At 46.6% G+C, this 20014-nt stretch overlaps 1 protein-coding gene across 1 annotated transcript in view; it reads right to left on the minus strand.

Moving 5' to 3' along the window:
• Nucleotides 1-17572, minus strand: part of KIAA1549 — a 117530-nt gene extending 99958 nt beyond the window's left edge. Inside the window, 1 exon segment of the mRNA XM_081878778.1 lies at nucleotides 16229-17572. Coding sequence (XP_081734904.1) covers nucleotides 16229-16484 — 256 coding nt within the window. The 5' untranslated portion in view covers nucleotides 16485-17572.
• Between the last annotated feature and the right edge of the window lie 2442 nt (nucleotides 17573-20014).

A 20014-nucleotide genomic window follows, 5' to 3' on the forward strand; every position in this document is an offset into this window, starting at 1 on the left:
GCAGGGGAAAGGCGTGGCCGCACTGCCCCGAGCTGCATAGGCTCCTCCGTTAAATCAGTTGTGACCGTGGGGCTGCTGGAAAAAGCTGGTGCCGTGAACTGGAAGTGTCGGCGACCCCGGGCCTGACGACGATCCTCCAACCGATCGTCTATTTGTAGACACCGTTGAATGAGAGTGTCTAGCGTGGTGGGGCGTTCCATTGTGGCCAACTGGTCCAGTACCTCGTCTGAAAGCCCCTCGAGATACTGGTCCCGCAGTGCCGAATCATTCCAGGTCAAGTCCTGTGCCAGCAGCCGAAACTCCGTGGTATATGCGGCCACCGTGGACTTGCCCTGTTTCAAACGCCGAATCGCCCGGTTGGCTTGACTCCCTTTCTGGGGATTGCCGAACGCGGCCTCCAAATGATTGCAAAACCCCGTATAGTCTGCCAGCAAGGGGGAGTCTTGCCTGAGTAGCGGCAACGCCCACTTGGCCGCCTGGTCCTTTAACAAACTAATCAAAAAGTGCACCTTGGTGCGGTCGTCAGGAAAGTTCCGGGCTCGCCCCTGAATATACAGCTTGGCCTGGGCCAGGAACATGGGAAAGCTGGCCGGGGCTCCATCAAATTTCTCAGGCAAAGCCACTGGGTACTTGCCAGGAGCCGGGGCGTCGGCCCCAGGAGCCGGTAGGGCTTCCAAGCGTTGCTGAAGTGCCACAACCGCGTCACTGAGCTGCTGCACGGTGTGAGTCAAGGTCTGGTTCCTCTGGGCCAAATCCACCAGTGCAGCCGCCTGGTCAGCCATGGCCTCTGGCTCTTCCCGAACGCACCCCTACGAAGGGGGAGTGCGGGTATGGCGGGAGCAAACTGTGCTGGTCCCAGGGGGGATGAGGTACTATTACCGTAGGCCAAGATCAACAGGGAGCCGGGCGGGGTAGCAGGAACGATGGTAGGGCAGAAGCAGGAAGCCAGGCGAGGAACCGGAACACTGGTAGGGTAGAAGCAGGAGTCCAGGCGGGGAACAGGAACACTGGTAAGGCAAAGCAGGAGTCCAGGCGGGGAACAGGAACACTGGTAAGGCAGAGCAGGAGTCCAGGCGGGGAACAGGAACACTGGTAAGGCAGAAGCAGGAAGCCGGGCGAGGAACAGGCACACTGGGAGTGCCGAACAAGGACTGGGTAAAGCAGATACTTCACAACGACGTTGCTCCCGCAACCTGGGACCGGGCTGCCTGACCTTTATCTTCTTCTAAGGCCGGGGGCGGTCCCGGCCCCCAGAAGCCCCGCCTCTCTTGGCCTTAAGGCGAGCACTCCTCCTGGGAGACACCAGTTCCCTTCGCCTCTCTGCCCTAAGCCTCTGCAGATCAGGAGAGGCCGAAGGGTTACTGGGCCCCGGGGGAGGCTCACCTGTAGCCACTGAGTCTTCCAGCACCTCTGGGGCCTGAATGATTTCACCTGGTGCCTGCTCTTGAGTTTCCTCAGCAACTAGGCCTTGCCCCAGTTCAGCCGGCCCTGGAGGCGGGGACTCCTGCGCCGGCTGGGATTCCTCCGGATCACTCTCAGACTCGGAATCCCAGGCCATCACACCCGCACTGGTTGATGATCTCCGGCGGGCTAGGGACAAAGGTGAGAGCTGTTTCCTAGTTCTGCTGGATCTCTCAGCGGCGTTTGATACCATCGACCATAACATCCTTCTGGACCGTCTTGAGGGGCTGGGAGCTGGGGGCACTGTCATACAGTGGTTCCGCTCCTTCCTCCTGGGCCGTGTTCAGAAAGTGGTGGTGGGGGATGAGTGTTCAGACCCCTGGGCTCTCACTTATGGGGTGCCTCAGGGTTCTGTCCTCTCCCCCATGCTTTTCAACATCTACATGCAGCCGCTGGGAGAGATCATCAGGGGGTTTGGGCTGGGTGTTCATCAGTATGCGGATGATACCCAGCTCTACCTCTCTTTCAAATCAGAACCAGTGAAGGCGGTAAAGGTCCTGTGTGAGTGTCTGGAGGCGGTTGGAGGATGGATGGCGGCTAACAGATTGAGATTGAATCCTGACAAGACAGAAGTACTGTTTCTGGGGGACAGGAGGCGGGCAGGTGTGGAGGACTCCCTGGTCCTGAATGGGGTACCTGTGCCCCTGAAGGACCAGGTGCGCAGCCTGGGAGTCATTTTGGACTCACAGCTGTCCATGGAGGCACAGGTTAAATCCGTGTCCAGGGCAGCTGTGTACCAGCTCCATCTGGTACGCAGGCTGAGACCCTATCTGCCTGTGGACTGCCTCGCCAGAGTGGTGCATGCTCTGGTTATCTCCCGCTTGGACTACTGCAATGCACTCTACGTGGGGCTACCTTTGAAGGTGACCCGGAAACTACAACTAATCCAGAACGCAGCAGCCAGACTGGTGACTGGGAGCGGCCGCCGAGACCATATAACACCGGTCTTGAAAGACCTACATTGGCTCCCAGTACGTTTCCGAGCACAATTCAAAGTGTTGGTGCTGACCTTTAAAGCCCTAAACGGCCTCGGTCCAGTATACCTGAAGGAGCGTCTTCACCCCCATCATTCTACCCGGACACTGAGGTCCAGCACCGAGGGCCTTCTGGCGGTTCCCTCACTGCGAGAAGCCAAGTTACAGGGAACCAGGCAGAGGGCCTTCTCGGTAGTGGCGCCCTCCCTGTGGAATGCCCTCCCACCAGATGTCAAAGAGAACAACAACTACCAGACTTTTAGAAGACATCTGAAGGCAGCCCTCTTTAGGGATGCTTTTAATGTTTGATGTATCATAGTATTTTAATATTCTTTTGGAAGCCGCCCAGAGTGGCTGGGGAGGCCCAGCCAGATGGGCGGGGTATAAATAATAAATTATTATTATTATTATTATTATTATTATTATTATTATTATTATTATTAATCTATCTATCTATCTATCTATCTATCTATCTATCTATCTATCATCTATCTATCTAAATAATTTACAGGCCATGCTCTTCATAAGAAATACAGCATGGTAGTATCCAACATACAAAATTAGACTAGCTTTGGCTACAGCCACACTGTAGATCTGAAATAATAATAATATAATAATTTATTATTTATACCCCGCCCATCTGGCTGAGTTTCCCCAGCCACTCTGGGCGGCTCCCAATCAGTATTAAAAACAATACAGCATTACATATTAAAAACATCCCTGAACAGGGCTGCCTTAAGATGTCTTCTGAACGTCAGGTAATTCTTTATCTCTTTGACATCTGATGGGAGGGCGTTCCACAGGGCGGGCGCCACTACCGAGAAGGCCCTCTGTCTGGTTCCCTGTAGCCTCACTTCTCGCAATGAGGGAACCGCCAGAAGGCCCTCGGCGCTGGATCTCAGTGTCCGGGCTGAACGATGGGGGTGGAGACGCTCCTTCAGCTCCTTCTGAAAGCACTAGGATGCCACCGATAAACAGTCATGGCTCCCCCAAAAGGATTCTGGGAGCTGTGGTTTGTCAAGGGGTGTCAAGAGTTGTTAGGCAACCCCTACTTCTCCCTGCTCACCCCCAGCTACAAATCCCAAGAGTTCCCTGGGAAGAGGGGTTGATTGTAAATCCGCTTGGACAACTGTAACTGTGAGAAAAACAGGGGTCTCCTAACAGCACCTCATTCTTTCTCTTCATGAATGCCCCTTTCTCTTTTGGGGGGGAAATAGCCACGGTGCAACATTATGCCTACCTCAATACAAATCTTAACCACGGTTAATTGGCTGCCAGTTCATTTCTAGGCCCAATTCAAGCCGCTCACATTGGTGTTTAAAGCCTTAAACGACTTAGGCCCCACATAGCTGAAAGACCATCTAAAGATCCCCCTGGATGCTAAAAGCAGCGGGGGGGGGGCTTTTTGGTAGCTCCACCTCTCTCAGAAGTTTGGGGTGTGGCATGGCCCAAGAGAGGGCCTTATCTGTGGTAGCCCCTAAGTTGTGGAATTCCTTCCCCCCAGAGTTGTGTCCGGCTTCTTAACCTGTAAAACTTTTGGAGGATGCTGAAGACACACCTCTTTACCCTGACCTTTGGCCCTTGAGATGTGTGTTTTCAGGGCAAACCCTATTCCGGTGACTGTACTCTGGTTTTAACTCTCAATTTTACATTGTCGCAACCTGCCTTGGGACCTGCTGGTGAAGGGCAACACAACAATAATTTGCAAACCTTTGGAAAAGGCAAAGCAATGAGGGGTCGAGAAATATTCTGCTAATTGGGAATAGGCTTCTGAGAACATCCTCTTCACCAAAACTCCATGTTCCAAACCATGGAACCATGTGCCACGCCATGGAAATGAAGCCATGGGATAACTGGGCGCACTCAATTCACTTCAACTGGGGGTGCAGCTGTGAATGTGCATCTTTTTGCCCCCACCAGGCAAAGCTGTGATTCTTGCTGCAGCACATTTAAGCAAGACTCTCTCTGTGTCCTAAATTTCTAAGATTTCCCCATGGCTTAAAACTTGGCAGCTGTTGCTTTGTTGCATAACTGGAAAGGGGAGGGAGGAAAGAGGTGGTGTCCATGCTCGAAAAGATGCCAAAATTAAAATATTAATAACCTACCCAGCATGAAAGGCAGAATAATACAGTATTAATACAGCACATTTCATGAACTGGATTTTCTGGACAGGGAAAGGATGCCTTCCACGATGAATCTGTACGAATAGAGTCTGGAATTTGTAAAGATGCTAGATTCCAGAATATGGTGTATATCTTGTGTCCTTTAATCCTTTTCCGTGGCACACAGCAGCCACTAAATTAAGAAGCAATCTCACTCTAGGGATACGCTATATACATAATGTAACAGATACAAACCATCTTCTTGACAGCTGAGGGGCTCTGTGTGCATATGATACCCGAATCTTGTTGTATACAGTTTATTTTAGACACAGTCCGCTGCAACAGAAGACTTAAAGAAATCCTTGATGGATAGTTTGCTTTTACTCAGAAATATTTCACAGCTGGTCCCAAGTCTCTATGCAGCAGCATATATGCTCTGAGGCAAAAAGCATTCCCAACATAGTCAGCTGTGTCTGTGAATGATGCCCTCTTGTTTAGAAAAGCCAAAACAGTGCTTTCCTGAAATCACATTAAGGAAAGAACAGTGTAATCTCTCTCTCTCTCTCTCTCTGGGTGTTAGTTCTTCGGGCAGCCCAACATGGTTTTCAGATCTTGAGAATCTGCCTTCTTTTCCACCCATAGGGATTTTGCAACTCTGATTGATCCTCTTAGGAGCAACTCAAATTGGTTATGTGTGAAGGTGAGGAAGTCACCTGTAAATAGCCTCCTATGAAGGGGCAGGGAAATATGATGTAGCATAGCAAGGGCACACATTTTGCAGGCAGTCAAGCCAGTGTTTGAAATTAGCCAGGTGCATTTTGCACCTGGCTTTCAACCAGTGAAGATATTTGGGCACCAGAATGGCGCCTGACATCTCCACCAACTGGAGGCACATACCTGGGAATCATTGGTTTTGGAATAATATCCTGCAGAATTCTACCAGTTATGTTTTATCTGTACAATCAAAATAAATTTCTGGAACCAAAATGCTTTTTCTGTGAAGCCTGAGCAGGAACAGTCAGTCACCATGAAGAAAAAGATGTTGGAATAGGCCAATGTGCATGTGTACTGTCCCTGGATCAAGTGACTTTTCTTCTGGGAGCCAGTGTGGTGTAGTGGTTAAGAGCGGTAGAGTCATAATCTGATGAACCGGGTTTGATTCCCCGCTCCTCGACATGCAGCTGCTGGGTGACCTTGGGCTAGTCACACTTCTCTGTAGTCTCTCAGCCCCACTCACCTCACAGAGTGTTTGTTTTGGGGGAGGAAGGGAAAGGAGAATGTTAGCCGCTTTGAGACTCCTTCGGGTAGTGATAAAGTGGGATACCAAGTCCAAACTCTTCCAAGTGGGATACCAAGTCCAAACTCTTAATAACCTACCCAGCATGAAAGGCAGAATAATACAGTATTAATACAGCACATTTCATGAACTGGATTTTCTGGGAAAAAAATAATATCTTAGGCTCAGGGTTGTCATCTGAACTAGCCAGGAGTTTAACTGAGAATCAATCACAGGCATTCCATCATCTGAAAAACCTTAGAGCCATATTGCCCCCAAATGGCAACTAGACATTCCATTTTGGTGACGACAAGCTTGGTTTAAGGAGCCATTTGCCCTCTAGCTTACACATCTGAGTTTCTAACACTAAGTCAGACATTCATGTACTAAGCTAATGTCCTAAATTCTCAGGTGTATGGGTTACTGTTCCAAAGCTAGACTGCTTCTGCGCATGTGCAAGTAAATCCTCACATCTGTATACCATAAAAAAATGTGATGTGGGGATCGGGCTTCAGTCACATGCTGGGGTCCCCTACTATTCCTACTGAACCCCACAAAGAATGAAACATTATTACGGACTAGAATTTTTAACACGAAAGGTGCACTACAGTCCATCTGTAATTTCAGTGTAAGAAAAAGAGGTTCCAGGGACTTTTTAAAACATATATATAGCTTGCTGTGTGTTATCGACCTGCATGCAACATGAACCACCACAATTTGAAAACCCAGACTAAAATATAAACCTCCCATGAGCCGCCTTATCAGCAAACAGCCAACTGTCACTTATAAATCTTGTTTTGTCGGCTGGTGCAGCGGTGCTTTTTGTGTCCATGTGCGTCAAGAGAAAAATTATGGGTGTTCTGTTTTAGGCTCTGTGGAGAATGCAAGACAATGCCGGGGGTGATGGGGAAGGATCGCTGCTGTTGTTGATCAGCCCTCTATTTCTTTCCACTAAAGTGGCCCATAAATATAATGTCTTGTTGAGGTCAGCAACTCCAGACACTCTTGACAGCCAAGTAAAGCCTGGCAACAACCTAAAAGGAGCAGGTAGGATGAAACACACAAGAGGGCCTGGTCATCCTTTAAGGTGACAAACAAACAAAATTCTGCAATTTTGCCTTGGCAGCTTGTGCTGAACAGTCCTGCCTACTGCTCAGCCATACTTTGTTTTCCTTTCCTTTCCTTATTATTTATTAAATTTGCATACAACCCTTAATCCAAAGATACCAGGGCGGTTCACAGCAGAAAAATAAAAATAAAAAATGAGAATACAAAATACATAATAAAACAAAAAACAAATTAATAGCCCCTTCCCACAAACATATTTAAAAAGCCATACAGGCAGTGACCACGTTAAAGGTAAAGGGACCCCTGACCATTAGGTCCAGTCATGACCGACTGTGGGGTTGAGGCGCTCATCTCGCTTTATTCGCCGAGGGAGCTGACGTACAGCTCCCTCATCATGTCGCCAGCATGACTAAGCCGCTTCTGGCGAACCAGAGCAGCGCATGGAAATGCCGTTTACCTTCCCGCCAGAGTGGTTGGCAGGAGCAGGGACCGAGCAATGGGAGCTCACCCCATCACAGAGATTCGAACTGCCAAGCTTCTGATCGGCAAGTCCTAGGCTCTGTGGTTTAACCCACAGCACCACTTGCATCCCAAATTGATGTGATGGCTCACGTACGTGTCCTTTTGGACCCAGAAGACAGCAGAACAGGGGTGGAATGGAGGGCAACAGGGGCGGGGAATAATGGGGCATAGGGTGCTTATACATGCTCCAGCAGGAACTGGAACCCCTGCGCAAAATGGTCCCCACCTTCCTCGCAGTGCAGGGCCCAAGGTGACCCACCGTGTAAATAAAAACAAATGCAGCTTTAAAAAACACAATATTTTTAAAAACTGATTAAATAATTAAGTAAAATTAACAGAACTAAAAATTCTTAAAACCATTTTAAAGTACCAGGGGGACAGCGGACCAGATGAAGAATGTCCACTCTTAGAAGTCGCTGCCACAATAGCCAATCAGTGGCCAAAGGCCTGTTGGAATAAAAAAAAAAAGTATTTGCCTACCTGCAAAAGGAAAGCAAAAAGAACCTAACTTCCCATGGAAGAGAATTACACAATCTGGGAGCAGTCACTGGGAAAGCTACTATAAGAATTTAGTCTCTCTTCGGGCAAAAATTACAAATACTATACAACAGTTTGTAGAGAGCACTGCTACTTTTTACTTAGTAAAGTGTTTTCAAAGCACTGTTTGAAAGGAGCATTTCAGCCATTCAATATTCAGCGAAGTTCTTACTTGGGCAAAGGGTAAAGGAGAAAGGGAAATCTTCACTATAGACTCATGTTGCAAAATCTGATTACCCAGCAGGAAAAAGGTTTGCTTTAAAATCAATACATATGCCTCAAAACTAAGCTTCCATAGTATACATTTTCTTTTTCTTTCTTTTTTATTGAATGTATTTCCCACCCATACGCCCAAAGGAGCCCAGGCTGGCAACATGGGTTTCCTCCTTCCAGAGGACGCAGGTTTACTGATGACACCATTTTCCATATCACTTCATAGCGCAGCCTAAACCTTTTTCCTTTAAATGGCATGGAATAGACATCACTAATTACCGGTATATGAATGAACACATGTAGTGAAGATTGAACTTTAAGCCATCATTGCTATTAGCAAAATTAAAGATACACAGAGCTGCATATAGATGGGGTTGGTGGGCGTAAAGTAATAAAATAATCCATATTTGAAGTAACAGAAAAGAGCAGTTATTATCCCACTTCTAAAAAATGATACATAAATTCACTCGTAACTAGAGATTAATGAGAAATTTAGCCCTGTAGAAATCAATTAAAAACAACAACCACTCTTGGCAATCAGTTATTTCATTATTTGTCCTGTACGATTAATAACCTTCCTTTGGGTTAATTTATATATTTAGTAGATCCCATGCTACTGTATCCTTTATATTGTGTTTTTAAGGTTGTTGTTTTTTTTAAAAAAATCGTTCCCACTTTGAGAATTCTTGTGAATTGGGGGGGGGGGGAGAGATTATATTTTTTCCAAGTTAAGTACCAGTAAATGCATACCAAATCATCTTTGATTCAGGACCAGTGTGAATTTGTTATACCGTATTTTTCGTCCCATAGGATGCTCCGTCCCATAGGGCGAACCTAGTTTTTTGGGGGGGAAATAAAGGGGGGGGAATTCCTTTATTCCCCCCCCCAAAAAAAACCAGGTCGGGGAAACCAAACCAGGTCAGGGAAGAGCGGGATGGCGACGCTGTGCCTCTCCGCTGTCCCCCAAGCTTGTGGGGCTGGCCGGTGTCTGCCCGAAGCGAGGGCAGGGCGCCCCACGCGCCGGCAGCAGGCTGCTATTCGCATCTTCAGCGTCTGCTGAGAACTACATAGTGAGGGTCTTGAATACATCTTTGTGGGAAAGGAATTCCACAACTTAGGGGCTGACACAGAGAATGTTGTCTCCTGGGCTGCCACCCTTGACCACCTCTGAACGTCTGAGGGCAGCAGAACTACCAAGAAGGCCCATTCTGATCCCAACACCAAAGATGAACTGTAGGGAAGAAGATATTTGGGACCTAAGTGATTTAGGGCTTTAAAAACTAGCAAGAGCACCTTGAATTCAGCCCAGAAATGCAGCTGTTTTAGATCAGGGTTATATGAATTAAAATCATGGTCTTATGCTAAAGGTCCCATGGTCAGCGAGTTAATGCTTGCTTTTATATGTAAAGTGAACAAACTAGAGACAAAAAAAACCCTCAATTTTTAAATCAAATGTTCTTGGGATTATTATGAATTTAGAATGTCAACCCAATAGTACAGGTGTTTAATTTCTGTATCATGGAGTGACACTAAACCATAAATACAAGTAAAAGCCCTACTAGGTATACTTTCATTCTAGTAGCAATCAATTAGTTTACATGCCTATTCAGAAAAAAAAAAGTTTTACAAATCTGGAAACTTTATCACTAACTGGTATAAGCTGACAATTTTATTCTATATAACACAATAATTATTCTAGGATTGCTAGATATGAGGTAACTCTTGAGATAGCTGAAAGGATGATTCAATCTAATATAAAAGTCATTAGTTTTGCTAATCGTAACACAGTACAGCATTTTAAAGTAGAATACGACTTTGTTACTGGTTAAATGAGGCAATGAAATAAGCAAGTAGCTTATATAGAAATTGCCAGTTTCATCAAAGTGATAAGCAATGAAGCAGCTCAGGCAAAATACCTTAAACATGTTTTGGAAACAAGGCATGAAATATAACAATGTCATAACAGGAATGAATACAAGACAAGACAGCTCTTTAAATGGCATCATGCTGAACAGGAAAGTACGAGGATGATCTTTTCCTCACTGCCAGATTTATAATCACACAGCAGAAGAAACAAATTTCACCAGCATCTTAAAATAAAATAAAAAAGACCAAGCAAAAACAGAAAAGTCATGAAAGTCAAGAATCGTCCTCAGTGGACAAAAACAACAACACAGCTACTGCTAATGTACTGAAAATACTTATTTCTGTGAACTGGTGTTTTTTCTCCTGAACAACCTTGCAAACATCCCAAATATACAGATAAATCACAAGACTGGATAAACAGGAGTCCGTTTGCAATGTGGAAATAGCAGAGGACCACAAAGAAGACAGTATATCCTTGGCTTCAAGATTTCAGTCTTAACTGGGAAGAGTAAGCAAGCCAGAAAAAGTTACCAGAGTGGAATATAAGGAGGCAGGGCCGAGGCAGAGATGACCTATCTAGTTATTTTTAGTTGTGAAACCAACCTATTGAGTAATTATTTGGGGTCCCAATATTTAACCTTTTCTTCGCTTTAGGTTAACAGAAAATAAAATATTTGGAAAATTAGCATAAACTCACGCACCCCGTCAAAGAGACTACAGCAGGCTTCCAAGTATCTCAGATTTCTTGTTGAATGTTCATTTGTATTGCCTCTTGGCCAGGGTACTTAAAGATGACTACCCAGAAGGAGCTGCAATTGTACATAACACACTGGGTGCCTCATATCTTCCTGCCTCCTATCTTCTTGAGTTAAGACTACCATCCTTAAGTTACAGTAGGACAACATCTGCACACACTGGGCTTTATCCAACACTCCTGCTCAGTACAGACCCAATGAAATTAATAGCTATGACAATCTTATGTTCCTTACTTTTTTCCTCCTCCTTTTTTCTTTTGTATCATCATCATCATCATCAATATTCATCCAATACATCAAAGTTTTATAGAGCTTTTGGATAAAGGCTCTTACCATTATCTCTCAAATCATAGAGCAATCAGTAACACCAGATCCATTCTTGGCCTTGCTTTCGACAGAAAGCAATGCAGACACCAGAGTATCTCCGAACACCCTGGTCTTTCTATTACTAGTTGTGGCAAGAATATCAATAGCCAGTCAGTGGAAATCTTGCTCACCTTCCTCACTTGGTTACTGGTTTGGTAAGGTCTGGGATATAGCTCTCTCTGAGCATACCACATAACAAAGAAAAGCAACTAGGGGAGAATCTAAATCAGATTATTTTTATGCCATGTAGATATGTTTGTCGGTCAGTTGGTTTATGGTATAAGGTGGTGTCTATACGCCCATCCTGTGTTTTTATAGCAGTGTCCAAAAAATGTATTTCTTGCATAGATTGGTTCATTGTTAATCTATGCAAGAAATACATTTTTGGGGGCATATAGACACTACCTTATACGCACCACCTTATACCGTAAACCAACTGACCAACAAACATATCCACATGCTTCTAACTACCATCCCAAACAATCCATTGTATATAGCCAGGCCCTACGTTACAGCCACATCTGTTCCAACTCTACAGACAGAGAATCTCACCTAAGAGATCCACAGCAAACCTTTTTAGAACTAAAATATCCGCCTGATGAAGTTAAACAACAGAGCAACAGAGCCAGACTGATACCCAGAGATAACTTGCTGCAAGACAGACCCAAAAAAGAAAATAACAGAACACCACTACTAATCACATACAGCTCCCAAGTTAAAACAGTTCAACGCATCATCAGAGATCTACAACCTCTCCTAGATAATGGCAGTTCTCTTTCTCAAGCTCTGGGAGGAAGACCTTTCATTGCCTACAGACAGCCACCCAATCTTAAACAACTCCTCATCCACAATAATACAACAACCAGAGTTAACATGGACACTGGTACCAGAGCCTGCAATAAACCGAGATGCCAACTTTGCTGCCACATACACCTAGACAACACCATTGCTGGCCCCAACAACATCAATCATACCATCTCAGGACTATTTAATTGCTCATCTTCTAACATTGTGTATGCCATCAAATGCCAACAGTGCCCTTCAGCTCTCTACATTGGACAAACAGGCCAAACCCTATGCCAAAGGATAAATGGACATAAATCTGACATAAGGAATCACAAGACAGAGAAGCCAGTAGGAGAACACTTCAATCTCCCAGGACATTCTATACAAGATCTCAAAGTAGCTGTCTTATGACAAAAGAATTTCAGAAATAAGACTGGAAAGAGAAGTTGCTAAATTGCAACTTATTACCAAACTTAAAACCAGGAAGAGACCTGGTCTGAATAGAGACATTGGATTCTTATCTCATTATACATGATAAAACTATTTTTAGCCATCTCACCCCTTGCTTTTTCCTGTAAGACCAATTGCAGTCGTAACAGTCGTCAACAGGTTTACCACACCTATCAGCCAATCACCCATTCCCACCACCCTTCTGAGTAATACCCCTCCCCACCCTCTCACTATATACCGTATAAGGGTCTGATGACTTCTGTTTCAGTGTATCTGAAGAAGTGTGCATGCACACGAAAGCTCATACCAGTAACAAACCTAGTTGGTCTCTAAGTTGCTACTGGAAGGAATTTTTTCATTAGTATATTAGTTAGTTTAACCATCTATACAATTCCCCTTTATTTCACAGTCTTCAACAGTTGGGAGTTCTTGTTTTCTTCATATCAACGCTCAAGCAGCTACTAAGAGATGCACCACCAGTTCTTATGCTCCTTTAATTTTAATGGGTCTATTCAGAGAATAACTTAGAGGGATACGACCCACTGCTTTCGTGGAGGTAGGGGTAATCATATCAGCTTCCCATGTGCATCCAGCCTTGCTGCCCACAAATCACCAGCTCTCTAGCTCCACTGTTCCCACACCTGTCTTCACTGCAGACAGGAGAGACAGCACAAGCACAGGGAACAGACTTTGCACAGCAGCAGGAACACTGTCTGTGGAGAAGTAAATTTTGATATATCAAGAAGAAAGGAGACAGGCATTCTGGTAAAGGAGACTAAAAGAGAATCAGGAAGAATAGACGGAGCTGACAAAGGAAGCTGGAACTTCTTGGAAAAGAGGGATGGCTGTGCAAAAGCAATGCATGGCAAACTCTGAAAGACATAAATTACCTAACAAGTCTTAAAAAAGGAGCACCACCCATCTTTTCTATGCAAGAAATAAGAACTATTTCCACCTTATGCAACAGTAATATGTATGCAATGGTTAACACACATTAAAATTAAAAATATATTTTTAAATATTGCCATACTCTCCGATTGCATTTGGCCTCGACACTGTCTTTCAAAAAGGGTTGGATACATTTCCATTCTCTCTAGAAATGGTACAGCCCAAATCCCTACAACCATCAAAGCTAGAAGAGAAGCCCAAGACCCATTATCTTTGCCGAGCCTTCTCCCTCCCCAATAGCTCCAACCCATCCCAATTTTCCCCAGCCTAGTGTCTAGAGCTACCACCCCCAACCTGGTGACCTCCAGATGCTTTGGACTACAATGTCCATCAAACAGTCAGGGTGATGAGAGCTGGGGTCAAACCACAGGGTAGCCCCCCATGTTCCCTCATCCCTGGCATGGAAAAACACGTGAGGAGGTCAATTGTCTTCAGCATACAAACTTCAGGAATTAAATATCAGAAAACAACCTGCTGAAGAGGGGTGATCCTCAGCTTTCCTCCTCCTTATACAAGGCATTCAACGGAATACATCCTTGTTCGCTCAAGCACTGGCAAGCTCTTGCATCAACAGCTCACTTGCTTTTGGTTATCTGCTCTTGGCCTGTATGGTGTGTGTATTTCTTACATAACTTTATGATGTTTCATTGTTTAAAATTATCGTTCAACTGCACCTCTTAGGGAAGAGAGGCAAAACCTAAAGCAAGGGGCCTATGCTCCTTCAGATGTTGTTGGACTGCAACCTCCATCATCGCTGACACAGGTTGTACTGGTCGAGGCAGGCAGAAACCAACAAAATCTGGGAGTGCTAATGGTTCCTCATCCCTGGCTTACGGTCAACCGTAGAGAAGGCCTGATCTCATATACTTACCAAGTTCTATTAGTGGTAGCATACAGTGCACAGTTCCCTTTTAAAATATTAAATGGCAGAGTATACAATTAAGAGGTCCTTCAGATACCCTAAGCCCGAGCTGCTTAGGTCAAAACCTAAGGGTCGAAAATTGCATTTTGAATTGCGCTCAGAGATAAACAGTATAGCAAGCTGAAGGGACTCAACACTTTCCAAGAATAAGAGTACAGATAGATTATCTACAATTCAGAGGTCAGAGTTTCCTTTGCTGAGAAATTCTTATGCTTTGCTTGTATCTAAGGGAAGTTTTCAACACTGACATTATGTTTTAAAGACCAAGAAACCAAAACTATGTTTTAAAAACCTCCTTATGACTTTGGAGAGGCTACTTCATTTTTTAAAAAAATTCACAGGGCTTTTCACCGTATCATCTGGCTGCACAACGTTAGCAACAAGAGCCATGCCACAATCATGAATATGCCCATTGTCATACTTTCCAGTTGATGTTAATGAAATAGGAAAAGTCAGCTGTGTCCTCCTAATGAACAGTATATTTCCAATGACACCTTCGATGTTGAACATCTCACTTGCGTGCTTGAAAACCATTAACTCCAATATAGCCATACACGGATGTATCATTTATTTAGTCCACATGCTAAATCTGTCAAAATTACCTCTGATTTTCACCTTGTGTTTGACCCAGTTCAATGGCCAGTAAGATTAATGGAATGGTCCCTTCCCTTACTGTCATTCTTTTGGTTAGCTTCCATGGATAAAATGCAAATACTAAGGAAGTAACAGCACAATTCTAACTACATCCATTCAGAAGTTCCGGTAAATCATATTCATTTCAGTGAGGCTTACTCCCCAGTAACCGAAGTTAGGGCTGCAGCCTAAGACAGGAAAAGATGACCAAAATGAAAAATATTGAATACTGCTTGGCTATTAATAAGAAATTAAGCTTTTGACAATGGTAAAATTACTCTTTCCAGTTATTTCTCTGGATGGCTACTGAAAAAAAGATTTATGATGTACTATTTTATTAATATCTTTGATAAAAAAGAGAAAGAGAGAAACTTGATTTCAACAAAAGCATACAATAGCAGGTGGTGACTGGCTCTCTCAACTATGTTTTGTGAACTTTAGGATAACATTTTCCTTTTCTGAGAAAGAGAGCAAACAGAAGAAGGGGGGGGGTTTCTTCTACAAGTGGATGTCTGCATACGGAAACCATTTGCTGCAATTTAGCAACTGCATTATAATTCTGTATATTTTTCTATTATCAGATGAAAATAGTCTCTGCAATTTCAAAGTACTGAAAAAATACTAACAAAGCACAATAGTTATTGTTTCAATGGAAAAACCAGACCCATTACGTGGTGTTTATTTTTTCTGAAGTGAGCAGTGTTTAGTCTTACAAAGTTGTATAGTGGATTACCTTCCTCATTTCCAAACTCTGCGGTTCCATACTGAGCTCCCAGTGAATATATCTGGAATCCTAGAAATGCTACTACAAGCTAATACTAAAACCTTCAAAAGTGCCAAAGCATTCATATTAAAAAAAATAAAATACTCCACCATTCCCCAGAAATAAGCAAATCTCAAATGGGCTTCAGCTGTACATCAGCTTTCAGATGACGTCATAGAAGACTGGATACCCAATTTCCAAACCTATTTCAAGTTACAGTGGAGCACAATTCTTATATTTTAATTCAATTCCAATAGACCCATCTGCTGCCTTTTTATTTATTTTTTGCTAGGTGGGTGTTCAGTTATGTAACCCTGAAAAATATATGAGTTTCTTATTAGGGGTGTCTTTCATTAAATAAAAATAAAAGATTGCTCTGGCTTTCTTGTATATGCTCAATGATAAAAACATCCAGTGGCCAAGTGCAACATATCCTGGCAACGCAAAAGAGGAGAATTTGCAAGAGGTTGCCAGAGGGAAGCTTATCTTGGCCTCCAGGGTCCCAACAAAAGAAGCCTGAGAGTAGCACCTAGACGCCAGGTAGCATCCGCCCAGGACTGAAGCCAGCCTCCCCACATCCCCTTACCTGCTACCGGGGAAGCCAGAGAGGCCGGCAGAGACAGCAGCAGAGGCAGCAGAACCGGGAGACCCGTCGGAAGCACCAGGCGGCGGGCAACGCACCAAGGTGGACCCGGGCAAGAGAGCAGCAGCGTGACCAAGGCAACCATGAAGCATGTCATCCCATCCATGGCAAAGCCAAGCATCAAGTCATCATCTCGGGCCCCCCGCGCACCCCCCAGAAGAAAGAGCCGGGAGGCCTCCCCGCTTCCTCCTTGGAGCATCCAACACCGGCAGGCAGGCGGGCGGGCGTCAGAGGCATGGGGAGGGGGTTACAGCCAGGCGCCCCCCTCCCCGGCTCTCCAAGCCGAGGCAGAACCACCACCACCACCTCCCGAAAATTGTTGTGAAATAAGAGGGGTCGGAGCAGAGGGGAGAAGCAGGTGGAGGGGGGAGAGATGGAGGGAGGCTCCGAAGAACAAGTGGGGGGAGGCAGGAGAGAGAATCAAAGTGAGAGCCTGAACTATGGAGCGGGAGGAGGAGGAGGAGAAAAGGGGAAAGAGAGCCGTAACGGAGGGGACGGAGTGAAAGGAGAGGCGATCCTCTTAAAGAGAGGGGAAAGTGGATCGGAGTATCCCGTTGCCGGGAGATGCGGGGGGAGGGGGGGGAGCGGGAAGGCGTGGGAGGATGGAGCCGGAGCAATTGCAAGAGATGGAGAGGAGGAGGGGGGGGGGGAGCCTGCGCTGAAACGGGGAGGGGGGATGCAAGGCTGGGGGAGAGAAAGAGTGGGGGGGAGGGAGGTCTTGCACTGGGGTGGGGAAGAAAGGGAGGTGCACACAATTGCAAAGGGGGGGGGATCTAGAGAAAGGTCACATGAGAGGTGGGGGGGGGAGAGCTGTGCGTAAAGGGAAGGCGAGAGCAGGGCGCCGAAAAGGGTTGCCAAGGAAGGGTCTGTAATGCCAGGAGGGGAGCAGGCAGGCAGAGGCGGCGGAGGCGGCGAGCGGGTCTGCGGCGGCTGGGCCGCGGCTCTCGTCTTCTTCTTCCACCAGCAGGCTGGCCGGCTGGCTGGCGGGGCGCTGCTGCCGCTCGCTGCTTGGCCTTTCCCGGCTCTTCACGTGGGAAGGCGGCGCTGGCTGAGGGGGGGAGGCTTCGGCGGCGCTGTTGCTAACGGGGAACCTCCCTCCTCTTCTCCTCCTGGCTGCTCCCTCCTCCTCCTCCTCCTCCTCCTCCTCCCCGGCCCCTCCTCCGAGAAGGAGCCCGTCCTCCGCCTTCCCGGGCGGGAGGGAAGAGAGGAGAGCGCGGCCGGCGGGCGGGCGAGAGAGCGGGGGGAAGGCAAGAGAGAGCGCAAAAGAGCTCGGCGACTGGAGAGGGCAACACCTGCGCGCGAGCGAGCCGGAGAGGTGGCGCCCAGCATGGAAGGCGCGCGCGCGCGCGGCGCAACCAACTCCTTGGCAGGGTAGTGCAAGGCGAGCGAGGGCGCGCCGGGAAGGAGGCGGAGTACAGCAGACGTTTTCATTAGCAACCCCCCCCCCCGGTTCGCCTCACAACTTGGGGGGGGGGAGAGTGGGGAAGGCGGGCTCCTAAAGGGGGGGGCGCGTCGTGATGTCACCAGCTCCGGCTCCGCCTCTCCTTCCTTCCCTTCTTCCCCGCTGCGGTTCCGTGCGCTGCGCCAAGCGGACGCGGGGCTTGGGAAGGAGGCGGGAGCGCGCCGCGTGGGGAACTGGGGGTTGGGGAGGGGGCGCCCTTCAGCTGCGCGCAAGGGAAAGCGGGAACCTCCTCCTTGCGCTGCGACGGTATTCTCCGATTTCTCCCCCGCGCGCGCGCGCAGCATCGGCGGCATCCCCGGCATCGTCCCCTTTCCCGCCCGGCGCGAGAACAAAAGGCCTCCGAGGTCCTCCTAGGATGCCGGCAATGCTGGCGCGGTAAACCGAGAGTTGTTCCTCTGCCGGGCCGGCCTCCCCAACCGAAGTCGATTTCTCTTCCCCGTCTTCTGCCGGCGTGCCACACATACATCACAGCAAGGAGGAAACGAAGCATTGTGCCGACACTCGTCCCTTCAGATACAAGTCGTCCTCGATAAAATAGAGGAAATTGTAAAGTGGCTCTGTAATAGATCACATTTCTAGCCTGTCCGGTAACAGGAGAAGCTGAACAGAGCATCAGAATGCATGGCTTTGTAGGCTCCTTACCAGCCATGTTCTACATGAAGCTGTGTGCTCTTCTCACTAAAGAAATAGGCATGGTCCAATCCTGCTGCTGTCTGCAGAGAATTGCTGCAGTGGCACCTCTTTAACAAGTGGCATAGGCAGGGGAAGCTGGCACATTAGGGCAAATGGGGCACTGCCCCACTGACTCAGCCAGCTCCCATCTGCCTGCCTTCATATATACTACATGTCCAGGGAGTGTTTTTGGCCATTCGCTTCCTTTTCCTTGGTCTCTGTTTTGCCCTCTTAGAACTCAGCAGGGAAGAGGATGGGGACAGAACTGTCTTTCATTGGCATGGGCTCCCCCCACTATTGGTCTCCCTTCCTTCTGCCCTTCCAGCCCTTGGGTACCAGCCACCATTGCATAAAGCATCAAATTGCCAAGCAGTCTCCTCCATGAGATGTCTGGAGGGTGGCAACACGAGAATGGGCCTTTTCTGCAGTGGCTCCCCATTTGTGGAATGCTCTCCCCAGGGAGGTTCAACTGAGGCCTTCATGATAGACCTTTAGGCACCAGGTGTAAACGTTCCTCTACAACCCAGCCTCTAGATGATTGACATCCAATGCTCTTCTAAGTGTATTGTGAGAGGGCGGAATTATTGGTTTGTTGTTATTTTTACTAAGTATTTTGCGGTTTTTATATTGGAATTTTATGTTGTGAACTGCCCTGAGGGCGGTATACAAATATATCAAATAAATAATAATCCTGTGATCAGATTTTTCCTATCACCCTCTTTCTCCTCTTGTCTTACTGTTAAGTTGTGGGTAGACATAGCAGACGACACAGCAATTTCTCCAAAGCAGCTCTTTATTTGTAAGCTGGAACAGAACTGAACAGCAAACAGCTCAGCCGGCCTGCTTTTATAGGCAGCCGGCTGTCAACATTGTAGCAACAACAACCCAGGGTTTCCCGCCTAAAGTAACTGACATGGACCTGAGTGAAAACTACATACGCGATACTCCTTTTGGCTAGGGTGAGAACTTCAATATATAACACGATTCAGCGGAAAGTAGATATTTGTGAGAAAGAGGCACGACAAAGTTGTTTCAGTGTGTTAAGTTGCTGCTGAGTGACATTCTCTGACTGGATTTGGCGGTTTTCTTGCAGAGTTGCATCAGCAGAGGGAGGGCCCTGCCACCATGGATGTGATTGTACCTATTCTAAAAGGGGCATCAAATGTGATAATAGCCAAAAACAACTGCTGTCAATCCCTGCTTTACGGAACACCGTGACATCAGAAACCTCTAAACCAATCCCTGCTGTCACCTCAAATCTATCAACATGCACAGCAACTGGTTCACTTCACATTATGGAAAAGGCCAAAGATTTCTAGATTTAACTACGGAGCGGCGGGGGCAGGGGTGGTCAAGAATGAATGTGAATATGCAGAGGAGAGCAACAAGAGATTCTCACCATTTAACTGGCATTTGAGCAAATAATTTTGTACTCTTTCCTAAACAGTGACAGTATGTCAGCCGGTTCCGGATAGGTTGGAGGCCTGCCCTGGTTTGAAAACAAAATAGAAACAAGAAGAATAAATACATAACTGACTTTTAAAAAGGACAGGAACCCCTTAAAAAATGCCTGCAGGATTGCAGTTTAATGGGCT

This window comes from Podarcis erhardii (assembly GCF_964252035.2).
Source record: "Podarcis erhardii genome assembly, chromosome: 10".
Taxonomy (NCBI): Eukaryota; Metazoa; Chordata; class Lepidosauria; order Squamata; family Lacertidae; genus Podarcis; species Podarcis erhardii.